General features: G+C 42.3%; 1 protein-coding gene across 1 annotated transcript in view; it reads right to left on the reverse strand.

Moving 5' to 3' along the window:
• Nucleotides 1–386: 386 nt before the first annotated feature.
• Nucleotides 387–21,464, reverse strand: part of LOC144599256 (ubiquitin carboxyl-terminal hydrolase 47-like) — a 28,353-nt gene continuing 7,275 nt past the window's right edge. Inside the window, exons 5-14 of the mRNA XM_078410019.1 lie at nt 21,122–21,253; nt 19,487–19,582; nt 18,166–18,303; nt 14,185–14,226; nt 11,344–11,457; nt 9,575–9,664; nt 7,105–7,236; nt 5,287–5,339; nt 4,824–4,879; nt 387–974 (exon numbers count right to left, since the gene is read on the reverse strand). Of these exons, the coding sequence (XP_078266145.1) occupies nt 424–974; nt 4,824–4,879; nt 5,287–5,339; nt 7,105–7,236; nt 9,575–9,664; nt 11,344–11,457; nt 14,185–14,226; nt 18,166–18,303; nt 19,487–19,582; nt 21,122–21,253 (1,404 nt within the window). The 3' untranslated portion in view covers nt 387–423. The remainder of the gene's footprint in view (nt 975–4,823; nt 4,880–5,286; nt 5,340–7,104; nt 7,237–9,574; nt 9,665–11,343; nt 11,458–14,184; nt 14,227–18,165; nt 18,304–19,486; nt 19,583–21,121; nt 21,254–21,464) is intronic.

The raw sequence follows: 21,464 nt of genomic DNA on the forward strand, positions 1-21,464 counted from the left end.
CCACGCAGGTCACGGGGAGAACGTACAAACTCCTTACAGTACCCGTAGTCAGGATCGAACCTGAGTCTCCGGCGCTGCATTCGCTGTAAAGCAGCAACTCTACCGCTGCGCTACCGTGCCGCCCATATATTCACATTGAACCATAGAAGGAGATATCTGGCCAAAAGATCAGAAGCTTTGTCATTGATAATAGAGGCTGCACCTTAAAAATGGCCTATGGAAATTATATATTCTGCCAAACAAGGAAATTGTATGTGAAAGATAAGGAGTAGCATAAATTATTTATGGTAATAAATAATAATTTGCTTCTGAATTCACAAAAACTAATTTATAACCAAACGAATTTCAAGAAATTGAATGAAAGGGTTTTATTTTGCTTAATTGATCATTACCATTCTCATTTTTCCTTCAGATATTTTTTACCTAACAGCAAAAATGTTCTTTCAGATTATTTGAGAAAGTTTGGAAAATACGACAACATCCACAGTCGTTTGCTTCTGTGCTGTCGGTTACAGACAATCCTTCTCCCGATTTTGCAGATTCTGCCTCAGTGCATGTTTCCATTGCTGTATTTGTTATCAATCGACCCTTTTCATTATCATTACTTACACTTATTACATCAGTCAGTTCTGCTTGTTCTAATTTCACTTCAATTTGACTGTTTTCATTGCTACACTGACTTATTGTTTTTTCTGCTCTCGTTTCTTTGCTGCCTTTAATATTTTTTTCATCTGATTTGTCACCTACAGTTGGTTTGTTCCTATTATCTACCACAGCTTCAGTCTGGTGTCTGCCATCTCTTTCTCTTATCACTTCACCTCTGTTTGTTGTTCGTATACGATTCTTGCCTGGAGGACTTGGTAAATTTGGGTAGCAAGTTTCATTGCTCTGTTGGCCTGTGTTTCCTCCATCACGTATTCCTTGTGTCTTGATCCTTTGAGTTTTCGCATCTGTATCAGTGCCCCCAACAGATTCTAGAAATACAATAGTGAATGGCGTAAATAAGCCTTTACATAATAATTACATGGCTAAACAGTAAGTAAACTACTCAACATGAATTGTTCAAGATGGGCAAACGCAGGTAATTCTAAACTAGGTACTTAGAAACATAGAAAATAGGTGCAGGAGTAGGCCATTCGGCCCTTCGAGCCTGCACCGCCATTCAATAGGATCATGGCTGATCATCCAACTCAGTATCCCGTACCTGCCTTCTCTCCATACCCCCTGATCCCTTTAGCCACAAGGGCCACATCTAACTCCCTCTTAAATATAGCCAATGAACTGGCCTTCCCCACGATTCATCCCTCTCTTCCCTGTTTCCCACCTGGATGCACACCCATTTCTTCCTTTCCCCTTCTCCCCATCCCCTTCCATCTATATTTCGAGTCTCGAACCCATTCCTTCTCTCCAGAGATGCTGTCTGTCCCGCTGAGTTACTCCAGCTTTTTGTGTCTATCTTTTTATATATTTCTTCCAACAGCTTTACATTTCTAGCCTTTTCTATACTTATCTCTTTATCTCACGCTTTTTGTCTTTTCATCTCTGGTCTTTGTCCGACCATCTCCCTATCAAAACCCCCACCTCATCTGCATCCACCAGTCACTTGCCAGACTTTGTCCTGCCCCCACCTCTCCTCCAGCTTACTCCCCCACTACTGCAGATAGTCTGAAGAAGGTTCCCAACCTGAAACATCACCTATCCATATTCCCCAGAGATGCTACCTGACTCACTGAGTTACGCCGCCACTGTGTGTCTTTTTTTAAATTGTAAATTATCTTACCTTGCAAGGTGGAGGAGATTAATTTTAATCCTCCCTTATACACTTTAGTTTAGCGATACAGCATGGTAACAGGCCCTGAGGCCCACCGAGTCCACTCTGCACAGTGAACCCCACACAGTAACACTATCATACACACACTGGGGACAATTTACATTTATACCAAGTCAATTAACCTACAAACCTGAGATAGACACAAACTGCCTGGAGTTACTCAGCGGGGCAGGCAACATCTCTGGAGAGAAGGGAAGATTTCATAAAACTGTGCGAATGTTAACAAATTAACTCAATGGGGATGTGACTGCATTTAACTTGAGTGAAGAACTGCTATCCCATCTAGCTTTTATATCAAAGTCAAAACCAAAAGAATCTGTGGTGGATCTGTGGAATTCATTGCCACAGAAGGCTGTGGAGGCCAAGTCAATGGATATTTTTAAGGCAGGGTGTCAGGGGTTATGGGGAGAAGGAAGGAGAGAGAAAGATAGATCAGCCATAGTTGAGTGGCGGAGTAGACCTGATGGGCCAAATGGCCTAATTCTGCTCCTAGCACTTGTGAAGTTATGCTGGAACAACTAAATGAAGGGTCCCTGACCTGAACCATTGAATGGTTCACCTTGCACAGATGCTGCCTAATCTGCTGAATTTTCCAACAGGCTGGGTTTTTATTTTCAGATTTCCTGTACCAGCAGTTAAAAACATTCACACGCTTTTATCTGCGAGGAAGGGCAAAGAGGCATTCGTAATGCAAGTCAAGAAAAAGCTTTGGGATGAGAAGAACAAGACGTAAAAATTAAACTACTTTGTGTTGAACTTCCTTCAGTGGCATCTAGCAGAATCTATCCACCCCCCAAAATCCTCTCACCATTTTCCTCTTTGTGTTATGGATGGAGCAACTGAGCAGCTGCATGGGTGTCAGGGGTTATGCAGCGAAGGCGGGAGAATAGGGTTGAAAGGGAAAGATAGATCAGCCATGATTGAATGGCAGAGTAGACTTGATGGGCCGAATGGCCTAATTCTGCTCCTAAACATGGAGGAAGTCCGAGAATGAATGGATTCTGCATTTTCTCCAAGTTTTAATGGGTTCCCTCTTGCTTTCCTATCTCTCTTATTCCATCTCCTCCAGCCAGGGTGGAATTGCTGTGGTCCTCAAATGCTGCCCCACCTACCTCCACATTCAAGGAATCACCTTCCATGCCGTGCCCTTCACCACATTGGACATGACGTCACCAACAAACAAACCATGCCTTCTTCCAGCAGTCTAATCTCCCTGGATTAGTTTTCTGTTTCCACCAACACCCACTCTCCTTGTGAAATCTTCCAATGCAATCTCAAGGTGATGCAACACCTGCCCATCCCGAGATTCCAACCCTCCACGCTGCTGAAACAGCAATTCACTTATATCGTTTCCACTCCGTCGAATTGCAGTCACTTGTCTTGATGTGATCTCTTCTATGTTTGAGCAACCATGTGCAGACTGGGTGGAACCACCAGGTGTAGAACAGTGCAGCTCCCAACAGAGGCACTGAGCTTCCAATTGTCCGTTACTCCAATACTCCATCCCACTCAGTCTCTGGCTTCAATGACACACAGTTCCAATAACACACAACATAAAGTCAGAGAACAGTCTCTCATCTTCCGATGCGGCACTCTGCAGCCCCCAGGATTTAACACTGATACAACAAAGGACACAAAGTGCTGGAGTAACTCACCAGGTCAGGCAGCATCTCTGTTGAACATGGATAGGTATCATTCTGGGTCGAGACCCTTTTTCAGATAAATACAGTATGTAAGAGAATGGGTGAGTTCTGACAAAAGGCCAATAAGTTGAAACATTGCTTTGGTCACAGTATGGTTTGGGAACAGCTCTATCCAAGTTCGCAAGAAATTGCAGAAAATTGTGGACACAACACAGGCCATCGCACAAACCAACCTCCCTTCCATCGACTCCATTTACACCTCACGCTGCTTCGGCAAGGCCACCAGCATTATCATGGACTAGTCTCACTCTGGTCACTCCTTCTCCCATCAGGCAAGAGGAACAGGTGTAAAAACACAAACTAGATTCAGGAACAGTCTCTTCCCAGCTGTTATCAGGCAACTGAACCATTCTATCAACAACTAGAGCGCAGTCCTGAGCTACTATCAACTCTGAAGACCCTAGGACTATCTTTAATTGGACTTTCCTAGACTTTATCTAGCACCAAATGTTATTCCCTTTGTCATGTATCTGTACACTATGGATGGCTTGATTGTAGTCATGTATTTCCGCTGACTGGTTAGCACATAAAAGCTTTTCACTGTACCTCACTCTTGTGGTCTCATACCTATAATTTGGTTAGAGAGGGAGTTCCAGGATTTTGATCCAACAGCTGTGAAGGAACAGCGATACATTTCCAAATCAGAATGGTGTGTGGCTTGCAAGGCAATTCCAATTGACGGGATTTGCTGCCCTCGTCCTTCTAGTTGGTAGAGGTCATGGATTGGGAAGGTGCTGTCCAAAAGACTCTCGGCAAGTTGTTGCAATGCATCCCGAAGATGGTACCAACTGCTGCAACTGTGCACTAGTGGTGGAGTGAGTGAATGGTTTGGATGGGGTGCCTGGCAAGTGGGCAGCTATTTCCTATCTGGTGTCATAACCTCTTGAGTGTTGTTGAAGCTGCACTCTTCCAGGCAAATGGAGAGTATTCCATCACATTTCAGACTTGAGCCTTGTAGATGGTGAACATATTTTGGTGAGTTAGGAGGTGAATTATTCACCCCAGGATTCCTAGACATGATGTCTGTCCTAAACTACAGCTCAGTTGCCTGGTCAACGGTAGTCTCAAGCATACTGATAGCGAGGGATATGGTGATGGTAATGACTCTGAATGTCAGGGATGATAGCTGAACTTTCTCTTGTTGAATATCATCATTGCCTGTCACTCGTTTTGCGGTAATGTTACTTGCCTGGATACTGTCTAGGTCTTGCTGCATTTGGATGTGAACAGCATCATTATTGCTGAAATAAAAACCTCCCAATGGCATATCAGAATGAAAAAACACTTACCTTCCATGTTGTTGGCTTTCTCCTTTCTGTACATTAACAAATATGCTGTAGATGATCTGTAGTTAAAATGCATAAATGGTTCAAGTTAGATCTTTATATATTCTATTCTGCAGAGATCTAGCATATATTACAAGAAACTAAGCAACTGTGTGCACAGTGGTAGAGCTGCTGCCTCACAGTACCAGAGGCATGGGTTCGATCCTGACTTTAGGTGCTGTCTGTGTCAAGTTTGCACATTCTCCCTACGATCCCGTAGGTTTCCTTCAGGTGCTCCAGTTTCCTCCCACATCCCAAAGCCATGCTGTTTAGTGTTAATTGCCCTTCGTGCGTGGTGAATGGATGCGAAAGTGGGATAACATGGGACCAGTGTGAACGGGTGACTGATGGTCGGCGAGGACTGGGTGGGGCCAAATGGCCTATCCATGTAACTCTAAATTAAACTAAAACAAAACTGCATCTCTACCTTATGCAGGGAACTGCATTATCACGGCATGCTTCAGAAACAAAGTCTTCCGTCTGTAAAAGTATTTGTCCATTAATTTCACAGTTAATATCAGATAATTTTCGTTTAAACAATCCAAAGAGAGAACATTATTGAAAAATTCAAAAAATGTTCAACTGCACAGAAGTAGCATAAATCTTTGGTGTAGACTGAGAAAAAGTAAGGACCAGAAGGAATGTGACTGAATCAGTGACACAGATTTGGACCAAAACACAAAATGCTGAAGGAACTCAATGGGTCTAGCAACATCTGTGGAAGGGTCAGGAACCTTCTTCACACTGATTGTAGGAGGAAGAAGTTGGAAGGTGGGGGGTAGGGCAAAGCCTGGCAATTGATAGGAGTCTGAAGAAGGGTCTCGACCCAAAACGTCCCCATTCCTTCTCTCCAGAGATGCTGCCTGTCCCACTGAGTTACTCCAGCTTTTTGTGTCTATCTTCGGTTTAATCCAGCATCTGCAGTTCCTTCCTACACAATTGATAGGTAGATGCAGGTGAAGGAAGCTTGATTTGAAGATAGGTAAACAAAAGGATGGAGATGGAAAGGAGACAGAAGGGTGTCGGATAAATATAGAAGAGGAGTGAAATGTAAATCTCTCCCAGAGGGAGAAATATAGGCGGAGGTTTGTTGATTTACTCCAGCACTTTGTATTCAGTGCAAGATTGCTGCATCTGCAGTTCATTGTGTCCAATTCAGAGAGCTGGCAGAGGCATTATAAGTGGATACTGCAATGTTAAAAACCCTCACGGTATGTAATGCCAGGGTGATTAGATGTTGTTGGAAAAGGGAACCCACAATTTCACATTTACAAAAACAATAGTAAAAGGCCTGGATAGAGTGAGTGGAGAGGATATTTCCATTAATGGGCGAGTCCAGGACCAGAGGCCACAGCCTCAGAATAAAAGGATGTACTTTTAGAAAGGAAATGAGGAAGAGTTTCTTTAGTCAGAGGGTGGTGAACGTGTGGAATTGTCACAGACGGCTGTGGTGGCCAAGCCAATGGATATTTTTAAGACCGAGATGGACAGATTCTCGATTAGTAAGGGTGTCAGGGGTCATGGAGCAAAGATAGGAGAATGGGGTTGAGAGGGAACGATAAATCAGACATGATTGAATGGCGGAGTTGACTTGATGGGCTAATAGGCTTAATTTTGTTCCTACAACATGAACTACACAGAGAATTTCTCAGGAAAATACAACGCTTGATATCTGTGGCCCAACTCACTGCCTCTTACAGTAGAGCAATGGCACTCCGAGATTCCAATGCATCTGCAGTGCAGAAACATTTACACTGCATCTGCAGCCCACTATATTCATTTGGAGTCAAATAGGTGCCAAGTAGCATGTAGATATTGCAGAATGACAGCGGAAATGAACTTTTCACCTTCTTATGATGCTTCTTCGAATTGGTGCAATAAAATCAAAATGAATTCCTTCTTCTATAACTTCATCCCATTCAATATATCCAAAATAATGTAGAAACAAAGAACTACAGGTGCTGGCTTATACCAAAGGGGACAAGGACAAGGTGGTGTTTTGGGTCAGGAGCCTTCCTCAGACTGAAAAAGTCTGAAGAAGGGTCCCGACCCAAACCATCACCTATCCTTCTCCTCCCGAGTTGTTGCCTGGCCCGCTGAGTTACTCCAGCACGTTGTGTCTAATTTTGCCAAAAATGATTGTCGGCTATTAATTTTCAAGTTGCATTTTGGAATACCTAAATGGGCTGATAATTCGTTCTAAAAATCACGACACTTTTCTCAACGAAGGCAAAATAGGACTTACCTCAGTGACATGTGAATCGTCAAAGCAGTACCATTTACTGGAGGATTCTGGTCTAATGTGAGCAACATAATGGCCACCACCAAATTCTCCAGCGTGATTGCAGATTGCAAACAGGTTGTACGTTGTGTCAATCTGAAGGGAGATTGGCAACAATTTAAGAAAGTGAAATATGTCACACTTTAAAATTTGAAGTTTTTCTTCACCAATGTATTCCTGTGCAATTAGTTTCTGTCTGACACTAACGTCCTTTTAAAATTCTTTGCAATGAGTACTTTGTAAAATTAATAAAGCATTTAGTTGCTCCCCTGTACAGGAGAGCGCAGCTTGTTGGTGGAGGAGTTATCGCTGCAGCATCACAAATGTAGGATCCTGGGTTCTATCCTAGCTTTAGGTGCTGTCAGTGTGGAGTTTGCATGTGACCGTGTAGGTTTCCCTGGGTAGTCTGGTTTTCTCCCACATACCAAAAATTTGCTGGTAGGATACTTAGCTACATTCAAATTAAGTTATCACTGGTCAGACTAGACTCGGTGGGCCGAATGGCCTGATTCCGCACTGTGTCTCTAAGCTACACTAAGAACATTGTACCTCTCTGCATGCAGTTCCAGAAGGGGACCTATTGTACTAATGTATAGTATGATGTGATAGCATGCAGAACAAACATTTCACTGTATCTCTGTGCACATGACAACAAATAAACCATTGACCAGTGAACCATTGAATTAGTTGCAGGGGTACAGAGAAACAAGGAGGGAAATAGGGATGAAGGGAATGCTTGGATGAAGTTGATGGACTGAAGGGCCTCTGGCCTCCTTCCATGCAGCAATAATTAAGGTCCATGTTCTATGAAATCTTGAGAACATAAAAGCAGAAAATTGTGGAAAGTTAAATGACCACTTTTCCCCTTAAAAACCCGGTGAGCAATTTTTGTAGGAACAACAGTTCAATGTTTGTAGAGGGGCCATTGATCAATATTTGTCCCAGAGATACAGGCAGCCTTACCTAGACTGGCATTTATTGGTCATCATTGGTTGCCCAGCTTGGCCCGGTCAGAGGGAGGTTAAGTGTTCACCACAGTGGTAAATCTGGAGCCAAACACTTACCATAACAAAGTGTTGGTGAACTGTGCCAAGAAAAGGCAGCCGAAGTTTAATCTAGATAAATGCGAAGTGATAAGTGATGGGAATATTAACGAGGTCTTAAATGGTGGGGACATAGAGAGTATGGTGTGTAGGTCCAAAGATCCTTGACTGTGCCAGCAAAAGTAGGTTAATGTAGTTAAGAAGGCCCATGGGATAGCAGCACTTCATTGGAGCATTGAATACAAGAACAGGGAGGTTATGCTCCAACTTTATAAACCATTGGTCTCTCAGCTGGTCTACACTGTGCAACTCACGTCACCACAATCCTGTAAGGATATGATGGACTGGAGAGGGTGCACAGGAGATCATCAGAATGTCGCCCGGGGAGGAGCATTTTAGAAACAAGGAGAAACTGGATCTGTTTTGTCTGGAGTCTGGAGTCTGAAGAAGGGTCTCAACCCAAAACGTCAGCCATTCCATCCCACCAGAGATGTTGCCTGTCCTGAGTTCTCCCAGTTGTTTGTTTTTGCTCCATACTCCAGCATCTGCAGTCGCTCAGGTTTCAAATCAATTGATCCTGGTTACCTCCATAGAAAATAAACTTCATTTCAATTGACAAACCCAGATGACGATCCTTGGACACCAAATGTCTTGCTAAATGATGTTTTTCAATTTTGTTTGTAATAATTTGCCCACCTGACCATCCTGTAATTATTTGGGCTACATCCCTCTTTTTAAAGATCAATACCAAAGATGATCAGAAAATAATGGTTAAACCTCATACACCCTTTACTGCCCCACCTGGTCTTATACCTACTTCTTCCCTCCCCCTACAACCCTTTTGCCTCACACCTTCTGTGTTAATATCTGCACTTTGTTCCAACCATCTGCCTATTACCAAAAAACTCCTTGCTTAAACTCCCCTATTACCTGCCTCTCCTTCCTCCCAATACTCTCCCTCCCTACCCTCCCCCTCACCTGTCACAATCACTTTGAAGAAGAGTCCCGACCCAAAATGTCACCTATCCATGTTCTCCAGAGATGCTGCCTCACCCGTTGAGTTACTCCAGCACTTTCTGTCCATACACTCTTTCTTTGTAATCTTGGCATATCCATTTTTTTAAAATGATAGACCTGTTAATATTTTTTCTCTTTATGTTTTTCACAAACACTACCTCAATCTCTTTCTCCATAATGTTGATGCAATGTCATCCATCTCTTTTGGAGGCAGGCACATGGTTCTCGTTTAGAATTATATGCAAGATTCTAGCTCTGCAGCCAAGTTGCCTTATGGGCCTCTTATAGATCATTCTTTTTCCCTTTTAATCCTCCTTTCCTTTAAATATCTTATCTTAGGACGTTCTCGATTCATCGTGTTTCGACCACCTTACCACAGGATTTACTCCAGGGTTTGAGTTTCTGCGTCGTTTTGATCCTACCGAAAGAGATTGTTGCCTTGTGAAATTTTCCTCATTGGATTCCTATAAAGAAAATGTTATACAGATCAATTCATTAAATAGTGATAGCATTGTACATCCCATTTGTTAGGATGAAAAATCCAATGAAATATCTCTGAATCTTGTGCAACATTACAAAATGTCAAACTGACCGCTCGAGAAAATACACTTTTTCTTTCAACTCGCTTTATTTTCTTATTTTCTGTTTTCATTGCGCTGCATTTTCAGTCCTCCTCGAGGCTCCTCATTACATTCAGCTCAAAGTGTTGGTGGTCGGCTTACATTATAGGGAGGGGGCAGGGGAGAGGGTAGGAACGGGGTACTGATTGTAAATGATCAGCCATGATCACATTGAATGGCGATGCTGGCTCGAAGGGCCGAATAATAGACAATAGGTGCAGGAGTAGGCCATTCGGCCCTTTGAGCCAGCATCGCCATTCAATGTGATCATGGCTGACTAGGTCCAACTTATGAAACCGATTGGAAATGTTGAAAAGAGTGCACTGCCTTCAAAATCTACCTCCCATCAATCGCTGTCTGCCCCACTGAGAATGACTTTAAATACCTCACGTTGACTTCAGCGGGCAATTTCATAATCTACAGAACTGGAGCAGAAAAGAAGTGATCCTCAATCCTAAGGGACTGCTGAAGAGAATGGCTTGGATGAAGGGATTAAAAGTACCATTAGCAAATTTGCAGATGATACAAAGCTGGGTGGTAGTGTGAACTGTGAGGAAGATGCTAGGAGGTTGCAGGGTGACTTGGACAGGTTGTGTGTGTGGGCGGATGCATAGCAGATGCAGTTTAATGTGGATAAGTGTGAGGTTATCCACTTTGGTGGTAAGAATAGGAAGGCAGAGTATTATCTGAATGGTGTCGTGTTAGGAACAGGGGACGTACAACGAGATCTGGGTGTCCTAGTGCATCAGTCAATGAAAGGAAGCATGCAGGTACAGCAGGCAGTGAAGAAAACCAATGGAATGTTGGCCTTCATAACAAGAGGAGTTGAGTATAGGAGCAAAGAGGTCCTTCTGCAGTTGTACAGGGCCCTAGTGAGACCGCACCTGGAGTACTGTGTGCAGTTTTGGTCTCCAAATTTGTGGAAGGATATTCTTGCTATTGAGGGCGTGCAGCGTAGATTTACTAGGTTAATTCCTGGAATGGCGAGACTATCATATGTTGAAAGACTGGAGCGACTAGGCTTGTATACACTGGAATTTAGAAGGATGGGAGAAGATCTTATTGAAACGTATAAGATTATTAAGGGGTTGGACACGTTAGAGGCAGGAAACATGTTCCCAATGTTGGGGGAGTCCAGAACAAGGGGCCACAGTTTAAGAATAAGGTTTGGCCATTTAGAACTGAGATAAGGAAAAACTTTTTCAGTCAGAGAGTTGTGAATCTGTGGCATTCTCTGCCTCAGAAGGCAGTGGAGGCCAATTCTCTGAATGCATTCAAGAGAGAGCTGGATAGAGCTCTTAAGGATAGCGGAGTCAGGGGGTATGGGGAGAAGGCAGGAACGGGGTACTGATTGAGAATGATCAGCCATGATCACATTGAATGGCGGTGCTGGCTCGAAGGGCTGAATGGCCTCCTCCTGCACCTATTGTCTATTGAGAAGATCAAGAGGCGATTTTATTGGATTTCCTCATGGGCAAAGCGTCCGCAATCCCCATATTATGAGGCAAGCTCAGCAAACCTACCTGTGAATTCTTATTCCTCTGTGATTTCAGGCTCTCTTCACGTTCATGGCTTCTAGATCGTCCAGACATCCCTGATCGTGCAGATCGTCGCCTCTCCGCTGCTTCGTTGGATTCCTATTAAAACAATATCCAAAGGGTGTTGAGGATTATAACAGCATTTTACATTGTCCACTTACTGGAATAACATTCACCAAATTATTTATCATTTAATCTTTGTTGGGCCATGGCACAAATATTCTGAAAATCACATGAAATTGAATTAAAAAAACAAACAACTAAGGATATTGCTATCTCATCAACTTCTCTGGCAAATCAGCTTAGGTCCAAAGGTTGTTGGAGAAAGTCTGGGGAGCAAGTGATGAGATGTCTCACTTAGCAAATTGTGGGCTTCAGGTTAGTGTTGAGAACCACCCAGTCAATGTGGTGAACGTAGTTTAGTTTAGTTTACTGATACAGCCCGGAAACAGGCCCTTCAGCCCACCAAGTTCAAGGCGACCAGCGATCCCCATCCCCTAACACTGTCCGACAAACTAGGGACAATTTACAATCTTTACCAAAGCCAATTAACCTACAAACCTATATATATTTGGAGTGTGGGAGGAAACTGCACATCCCAAAGAACACCCATGGAGGTCACGGGGAGAACATGCAAATTCTCTACAGACAGCACCCGTGGTCAGAATCAAACCCGGAACCCGGGTTGCTGTGACGCAGTAAAGACCTGCTCTTTAATTCTTTGGAAGCTAGATTTTTATATTTTTCATACAGGGCAGTGAGTCCATTGCAGAGAGCTTGATGAAGATTGGTGTGACACCAAGGGTCACTGGTGATCCAACAGCTACAATCCCACAGGTGATGAATAAGTGCTTTCAAACAATCTGATTGATAGACACCACCCTCCTACAAAGAGAGTTGAGGTGAACCCTGGTGAGAATGATGGGAGAGCTGGGAGAAGACTGGGTGGGCTAAAGAGGAAAGTCAAAAGCACCTTGGGGCAGCACCTGTGGAGGAAGAACGAGTGCTAACATATCATGTTGATACCGCTTCATCAGAGCCAAAAACTAGCACTGGGAAGAGGTTCTTGGGAAAGAAGCAGGGGAATAATTCATGGACTAGAATTAGCGGAAGGTCAATGGGAGGGAAGGAAGTGATCCAGGAGCCTTGGAGAACTGCAGCAGGGACATCACTGGGAAGAATCTTTTCTATCTCCCCCAGCAGTTCTTCAGATATGGGTAGTGTAAACTGATCAAACAATGTGATCATTTATGGAATGTGGTTATCAATGACCATCAATTATTGCTTATCTCAATAGCACTCAAAAAACTGCTGTTGAGTCATATTCTTGATCACTTCACATGGTAGATATTTGCTGAATACTTTAACACGGGTCTGGTATCTAGAGTCATACAATCGCCTGACTAGGTAATGTTAACAGATTTTATTCCTCAAAACATAATCGTGATTTGTTTTAACTTATTTGTGTCATGGTCACCAGTCAAAGATACACATTATTTATTCCAAGTTAGATTAATTAGCTAAATTCAAATTCTGAATCCTTCATGCAGGCCTTGACATTACTAATCCAGAAACATATCTACAATAATCCTTCTTCAAACATTGTAGAATCTGAAACCTGAAGTGTCAAATAGAATAGTAAATGCAACCACTCAGTAAAAAATAGGAAAATAAAAAATGGATAAAGACAAAAAAATTTAAAAAGCTGTGAAAAAAAATTAAAATCGCAGAAAAGAACTGAAAGTTAAAAGGATAAAATCATCCCTAGGCATAATTACATTTCAGTGTCAAAGAAGTTATTTGGCAATAATAAAACATAGCAAACTATCCAAGGTTCACCCAGACTAAGATGGATCAGCCCCACACTTTGTGCTGAGATTTAGCCTCCAGCTGCAAATTCAGTACATGAGCTTTACACTGTCCAATGCATTTGAATGGGGGGGGGGGACATTGAGATGTTGTTTTCATATTGCCCACAAGAGGATGCAAATCTTGGACAGCAATAGACTTGTGCTTCACAGGTCAGGCAGCATCTCTGGAGAAAAGGAATAGGTGAAGACTCGGTCAAGACTCTTCTTCAGACTCAAGACACGTCTGAAGAAAGGTCTCGACCAGAAAAGTCATCTATTCCTTTTCTCCAGAGATGCTGCCGGAGCTGCTGAGTTACCCCAGCATTTAGTGTCTATCTTCGGTGTAAACCAGCATCTGCAGTTCCTTCCAACTCAATCCTTTGGGAACCATGTCAAAGACAAGTCAATTACATCAAATTAAAATATAATTAAATTAGCACAGTGGTTGATTCCCATGCTTCATAATTTTTATGATATCATTGCTAAATTAGTTTTCGTCACTTCAAAGGATGTAAAACAAGGCCCTGAAAGAATCAGTGAAAAGCCACCAGATGGTGCAAGACATCAGTTTGCTTGAAATACGTAAACTTAAATATAGTTACAATTAATTCCATTGTCACATTCATTATTAACTCCAAATTATACGGGCAGGAATGATAGTACTTATATATAAATGTAACAAATAAATGTAAAAGTAAATGTTAAATAAATGGAAATGTACATAGTCAGTCGACTTATGAGATCAATAGCATAGAAGGATGAGAGTTTCATTCTTTCACAGCCTAACAACATTTATTCTTGTTTGATGGTGTACTAAACCATTACACATTACTTTGAAACTATCCCTATTATTGGTTCAATCTGCCTAGGATTATAAAATGGCTTTGCATGTAGCAAAATAGTCCCCGACTATCAAAGCAACAGAAATATTGTCTCATATTCACAGAAACAATTAGAAAATAATAAAATATCTTACCGAGGAACTCAGGCACCACTCTGTTTTGTCGTTGTTTTTGTTCTGCAAATTAAATACAAAGCTTGAATCTTACACAACTTGCTTTTCCTATTAGAATTTCAATACAATATTTTTTTTTACAGTGTATTTCTATTTATTTATGTGCCTCACGTCTCATTTTCCAATGTTCTATAGATTCAGGATCAGTTCCTGTGGATTGGAGGGTAGCTAATGTTATCCCACTTTTTAAAAAAGGAGGGAGAGAGAAAACAGGGAATTATAGACCAGTTAGTCTGACATCAGTGGAGGGAAGATGCCGGAGTCAATTATAAAAGACGAAATTGCAGAGCATTTGGATAGCAGTAACAGGATCGTTCCGAGTCAGCATGGATTTACGAAGGGGAAATCATGCTTGACTAATCTTCTGGAATTTTTTGAGGATGTAACTAGGAAAATGGACAGGGGAGAGCCGGTGGATGTGGTGTACCTCGACCTTCAGCAAGCCTTCGACAAGGTTCCACATAGGAGATTAGTGTGCAACATTTGAGCACATGGTATTGGGGGCAGGGTACTGACATGGATAGAAAATTGGTTGGCAGACAGAAAGCAAAGAGTGGGGATAAATGGGTCCCTTTCAGAATGGCAGGCAGTGACTAGTGGGGTATCGCAAGGCTCTGTGCTGGGACCGCAGCTATTTACAATATACATTAATGACTTGGATGAAGGGATTAAAAGTAACATTAGCAAATTTGCAGATGACACAAAGCTGGGTGGCAGTGTGAACTGTGAGGAAGATGCTATGAGGTTGCAGGGTGACTTGGACAGGTTGTGTGAGTGGGTGGATGCATGGCAGATGCAGTTTAATGTGGATAAGTGTGAGGTTATCCACTTTGGTGGTAAGAATAGGAAGGCAGATTATTATCTGAATGGTGTCAAGTTAGGAAAAGGGGACGTACAACGAGATCTGGGTGTCCTAGTGCATCAGTCACTGAAAGGAAGCATGCAGGTACAATAGAATGTTGGCCTTCATAACAAGAGGAGTTGGATATTCGAGCAAAGAGATCCTTCTGTAGTTGTACAGGGCCCTAGTGAGACCGCACCTGGAATACTGTGTGCAGTTTTGGTCTCCAAATTTGAGGGAGGATATTGTTGCTATTGTGGGCGTGCAGCATAGGTTTACTAGGTTAATTCCCGTAATGGCGGGACTATCGTATGTTGAAAGACTGGAGCGACTAGGCTTGTATACACTGGAATTTAGAAGGATGAGCGGGGCTCTTATTGAAACGTATAAGATTATTAAGGGATTGGACACGTTAGAGGCAGGAAACATGTTCCCAATGTTGGGGAGTCCAGAACCAGGGGCCACAGTTTAAGAATAAGGGGTAGGCCATTTAGAACAGAGATGAGGAAAAACATTTTCAGTCAGAGAGTTGTAAATCTGTGGCATTCACTGCCTCAGAAGGCAGTGGAGGCCAATTCTCTGAATGCATTCAAGAGAGAGCTAGATAGAGCTCTTAAGGATAGCGGAGTCAGGGGTTATGGGGAGAAGGCAGGAATGGGGTACTGATTGAGAATGATCAGCCATGATCACATTGAATGGTGGTGCTGGCTCGAAGGGCCGAATGGCCTACTCCTGCACCTATTGTCTATTTGATACATAATTGGCACAATCTTACTGAAGCCAGACTATGCCACGGGCAAGACTTTTCCACTTCCTTCAGCTGATGAACATATTTTACGTTGTAACTTGAACTGGTAGAACATGGTAACAGGATGTCTAAGATGACAGTGACCAGCAAGAACACATTTAAAGGCACAAAAGGGCTGAGGAAGAAACGGCAATAACAAAAGATAGCATGTGAACCAAATTAGCTACAAGAGGAGTAACAGGGGGAAGAGGCATGAGAAGGGGGGGGTGGGGGAGCCCGAGAGGGGGCGAGTAGAGAAAGAGGGGAAAAGACATGAAAAGAAATAAAGGGCCTTTTAAATAAATTTTATACAAAAATTCACTGCCTGGAAGAATTGCAGTTCATAGCATGAGTACCAAAGAGATTATTTGGCGTTCAATTAACAATTACACCTTGGTTAAAATGATTTTTACACTTTCCTTGCTGGTTGCAAATTTTCTCAACCAGTTTAATGGATAATTTAAAGTCCAAAGCATCAAGCTCCTAATAAACCTTGCAGGCTAAAGAGAAGAGATTTATCAAAGAGGAGCTTTATTCTTTCATTGGTCGGGGCATTGAACACGAGATTCAGGAAGTCATGATGTAGTTTTATCGGACTTGGGTTAGGCTGCGTTTGGAGTATTGTCTATAATTCTGGTCACTCTATTACAGGAAGTATGTGGAGGCTTTGGATAGGGTGCAGAGGAGGTTCACCAGAATAATGCCTGGATTAGACGGTATTGGCCACCGGGGAGAGGTTGGACAGACCTGGATTGTTTTCTCTGAAACACAGAGGAGGTTAAAGGGAGACCTGATAGAAATTTATAAAATTATGGGAGGCAGTCAGAACATTTTGCCCAGGATGGAAATATCAAATACTAGAGGGCATGGCCACAGGGTGTGAGGGATAACATTTTTAATGGAGAATTACAGGGCAATTCTTTTTTACACGGAGAATAGTGGGTGCCTGAAACAAGCTGCCAGGGGTGGTGGTGGAGGCTGATACGATAGTGGCCTTAGAGAATGTTGGATAGGCACGTGGATATGCAGGGAATGGAGGGATATGGATTATGTGCAGACAGATAAGAGTCGGTCTGAGCACTATGTTCGGCAAAGACATTGTTGACTGTTCCTGTGCCATCATGCTTTCTAATCAGAAGCCAGTGGGATTTTAAATTGAGCAAGCTTTAGAGACTGGTAACTCGTGATTTATTTCTACCTGAACATCCTGGCTGACTGGAAAAGTTTGGTTTGGCTTTATGCTGAAATTCAAAGCAAGGAGAATAGTGATGCAAGCCCTGTGATACTGTTGATCAAAAGGACAGCAGAAGTACAAAGAGGAGCCATTCTTCACAGAACAACGCTGTTGCCAAGAGTGGACAGACACATTGACCTGTCGATTGTAGCCATTGATTTATCTATTCCCAACTGAACTAGTATGCATCACTATTGTGTTGTATGGAAACATAATAGAGACAGGAGTAGGTAGAGGCCATTTGGCTTCAAACCTTTTCTGACATTCTTCAAAATTAAGTCAAGGCTGATTTCCTTCCTCAATATCATTTTCTTTCACTCACTCACATATAATTTGATTCCCTGAATATTCAAATTTCTATCCATTACTCTTAAGAGTGAATCGAATGACTGACCCACATGTCCCTCTGGTCTTAGAAAATTTTAAAGCTTCACCACTTTCTGCATGAAGAGATATTTCCTAACCTGAAATATTTGGCAAACTGCACATCACTTGTAAAGGGCTGCACGTTGGTACAGGGGTAGAGTACTAGTTTAGAGACGCAGTGCCAGAGATCCAGGTTCCATCCTGACTACGGGAGCTGTCTGTATGGAGTTTGTATGTTCTCCCCGTGACTCGCATTGGTTTACTCCGGGTGCTCCAGTTTCCTCCCACACTCCAAAGACGTATAGGTTTGTCGACTAACAGGCTTGGTAAAAGTATAATTTGTCCCCAGTGTGTTCAATAGTGTTAGAGTGCATGGATCGCTGGAAGGCCTAGACTCGTTGAGCCGTAGGACCTGTTTCTGCGCTGTCTCTCGAAACCCATAAAAACTAAAAGGTTCAGATATATAATTTTTCTTTCTAGCCACAGGGGTCCATGATTTAGACAGGGTGTAACTAACATATTCTTCTCGGAGATAGCAATTTTAGCTAACAGTAAGATATGGTCTGTTTGTGGGTTTCCTTTCTATACTGCAGGAAGCAAATTTTTATTTGGGGGATTATTACAGGAGAAAATCCATTTTGATTCCACTCAAATAAAAAAATCCATGGAAAGACAACATTTGAAAATAGCTTAAAGTGTAATGTAAATATATACCCGCTTCTTCTGAAATTTCATCTTCAGTGGAATTTCAACTTTTTCGTGCATCTTTTTCATAGACCTGGCGAAATAATCAACCTCAAATCTTTTCAACTGCAGAACCAATATCTGTGGCAGCTTTTCAAAATAGTATCTCTGAAATAAAAGAAAGCTATCATTAATATAAATGTCAACACAAAATTTAGTCCCATCTGGGACCAATGTGTGTCTGCAGTGACTCTAAAGTTTAGTCTGATCTCTACTGCCTTCATATATATCATTTGGACAGAGAAACTACATATCTAAAAGAAGTAGAAGTCTATTCTGACACTCAGATAACAATGTTATCTGCATTCATTTCTTTTGTCCATTTGGACAAATATCAAATTTTCAAGATTCTCTGATGTAGATGAAAGAGTGGTTGAAGAAACTAATAAGGCAAATTCTCAATACTTCAGTTAAAGGTCACTTGCATCAACAGACACAAGAGGGCAGGTAATTAGTGTACATGGATGATCTGGTATTTAATAAAGGCCACAGGTATAAGTAGATGGGAAGATCTGGCCCACCATTACACTGGTGACTTTTCTGATGCATTGTTGTCACAGAATTATGTGTTGGTTGATACTGCATGACAGAAAACACACCAGAATGGCCAGGGCCGTCACGGAGGCGCAGTGGTAGAGTTGCTGCCTTACAGCGAATGCAGCGCCGGAGACCCGGGTTCGACCCCGATTACGGGTGCTGTCTGTACGCAGTTCATGCGTTCTCCTCACGACCTTAGTGGGTTTTCTCTGAGATCTTCAAAGACATACATATTTGTAGGTTAATTGGCTTGGTGAATGTAAAATAATTGTCCCTAGTGGGCGTAGGATATTGTTAATGTGCGTGATTAACTGGTCGGCACGGACCCGGTGGGCCGAAGGGCCTGTATCTCTAAACAACATTTCTAAACTAATCAGCAATTCTTGATTGAGCTCAACAGCCAAACTGTTATTGGCACCACTTTAGGAAAATGGCGTTATGGAGAAGTAGAGAGTCAGACAAATGGTTGTGTGTGTGATCCGGCAGATAGCGAGAACAATAGTGGGGGGGGGATTTACAAGATGACAAGGAGGTGGAATTGGGAGCACGCAGTAATGAACAGATGTGGATAGAAGGAATGGGTGATGTTTCGGGTTGAGACCGTTCTTCAGACTGAAGCGTCTCGACCCGAAACATCACCCATTTCTTCTATCCAGAGATGCTGCCTGTCCCACTGAGTTACTCCAGCATTTTGTGTCTATCACCAAGAGCAGGAATTGGATAGCGGAATCGAAGGAACAAAGAATTAACTCACAATCTCCGACTCTGTTTTCTTATCACATCTATCACAATAGCACAAATTGTCTCCATCCAAAATGGATGTTTTCAAGAAGTCTTGAAAGGTGGCATTCTGTAAAGAAAGATTAAGAGGTGCATTATAAATGTGATTTAATTCAATAAATTCTTAATGAAAAACTGACTACAAAACAGTTCATCAGCAATTTGCAGCAATGTAATATTATTATCATTTCCACTTGAGGTAACAAAAACTATTTCAGTTGACCAGAATATTTAACTTCAGACTGCAGATAGAGGGAATCTGGGATGGCTGGTTACATTATCAGTCCAGTAATGCTGGATTCACGAGTTCAATTCCCAAAAGGAGCTGGGGAATTTAAGTTTGATTGGCCAAAGAAATCAGAAAGCAAAGGCGACCAAGTAACTGGTGGATTGTCAAACAGGATACACTCAAATCTGGTGAAGGTTTCAAATTCGTAGGAATGCATTGATTGATTTATTGATAGGTATATTATTATCACATGTGACACGTCACAGTGAAAGTCTTTGTTTTGCATACCATACGCAAGACATGCAAAGAGTATTCATTACAGTCTCCAATGGTCCCCTCTTCATTCTTGGCAGTCCTGTCGCTCCCCCCCCCCCACCCCACATTCATCGGGTCCCCATTTGTTCTCTTGGCAGCTCCCCTCATGCAGGTTCCCCCTTTGTTCTTGGCGGTCCCTCCACGCTGGGTTCCCATTGTGGAAAGTCCTCTGTACCATTAGTCAATACGACTTGCAACAACAACAACGAATGGATCACTTGGGATCCACCGGGGCATCAAAGGCTGAGAGCTCAGTTAACCCCACAAACCTCTCAGTAAGAAGTGATTCCTTGTGCTAAAACAGGGGGAACTGTTCCACTGATTAATAACCTGCCACTCGAAGGTATTTATTCACAAAATGCTGGGAGTAACTCAACAGGTCAGGCAGCATCTCAGGAGAGAAGGAATGGGTGACGTTTTGGGTCGAGACCCTTCTTCAGACCCGAAGAAGGGTCTCGACCCGGGTCTGAAGAAGGGTCTCGACCCGAAACGTCACCCATTCCTTCTCTCCTGAGATGCTGCCTGACCTGCTGAGTTATTCCAGCATTTTGTGAATAAATACCTTCGATTTGTACAGTTATTTTCTTACAATAACTTGCCACTGATCATACCTGCAGAACTTGTTCTGTAACAACCAATGTTCTCTTGTTACCATTAAAAATATATAATTTATATTCTTGGTATCTGCAAGCTGCTGGCAAAGTCACTGTTTGTTGCCCATTTTTTATTGCCGTTCAGAAGGCCCTGGCAAGCTGCCACCATGAATCGCTGCAGTACTTTGGGTGAAGGTGCTCGCATGGTGCTGTTGGGATGGGAGTTCTGGATTGTGGATTAGACTCAGAAACCTAGAACTAGGGATATATTTCTAAGTGGGGATAATGTTCAAATTTAGTTTAGTTCAGTTTCGCGATACAGCGATGAAACTGTCCCTTCGGCCCACCGGGTCCACGCCAACCAGCAGTACTGTGTTTTATTAATTTCTAGGTTCTGCTTTGATTTTTCGTGCAATCCTATTCTTAAGCAGGCTTTGTCAGAACCGTGTAAAAACATTTACATGTTACTTACCACATTTTGCATGTGGATACCTCTATCATTTGAGTGAACTGGCAAAGGAATATCCAAAAATATGCATTCTGTTGTGGCTTCAACTTTGCATTCCAAACACCTCTGGCAATTAATCACTTTACTTTGGTAGATCTGGGAGGAAAATGTTATAATTTTCTTTTTTACATGATTTATTTCTTCACAATCATTGTCCCACCACAAATCCCATTAACCTTCTCCTGTCTTTAGCCCTCTACTTAGGGATGAAATAAAATAAAAAGATTCTTAGTTTATGAACATTTTCTCCCTCTGCTTGTATACGCCACAAGTCTTTTTTTTCACGCAAACAAAAGCCTTGTGGTAC

This window comes from Rhinoraja longicauda, chromosome 13 (genome assembly GCF_053455715.1).
Source record: "Rhinoraja longicauda isolate Sanriku21f chromosome 13, sRhiLon1.1, whole genome shotgun sequence".
Lineage (NCBI taxonomy): Eukaryota > Metazoa > Chordata > Chondrichthyes > Rajiformes > Arhynchobatidae > Rhinoraja > Rhinoraja longicauda.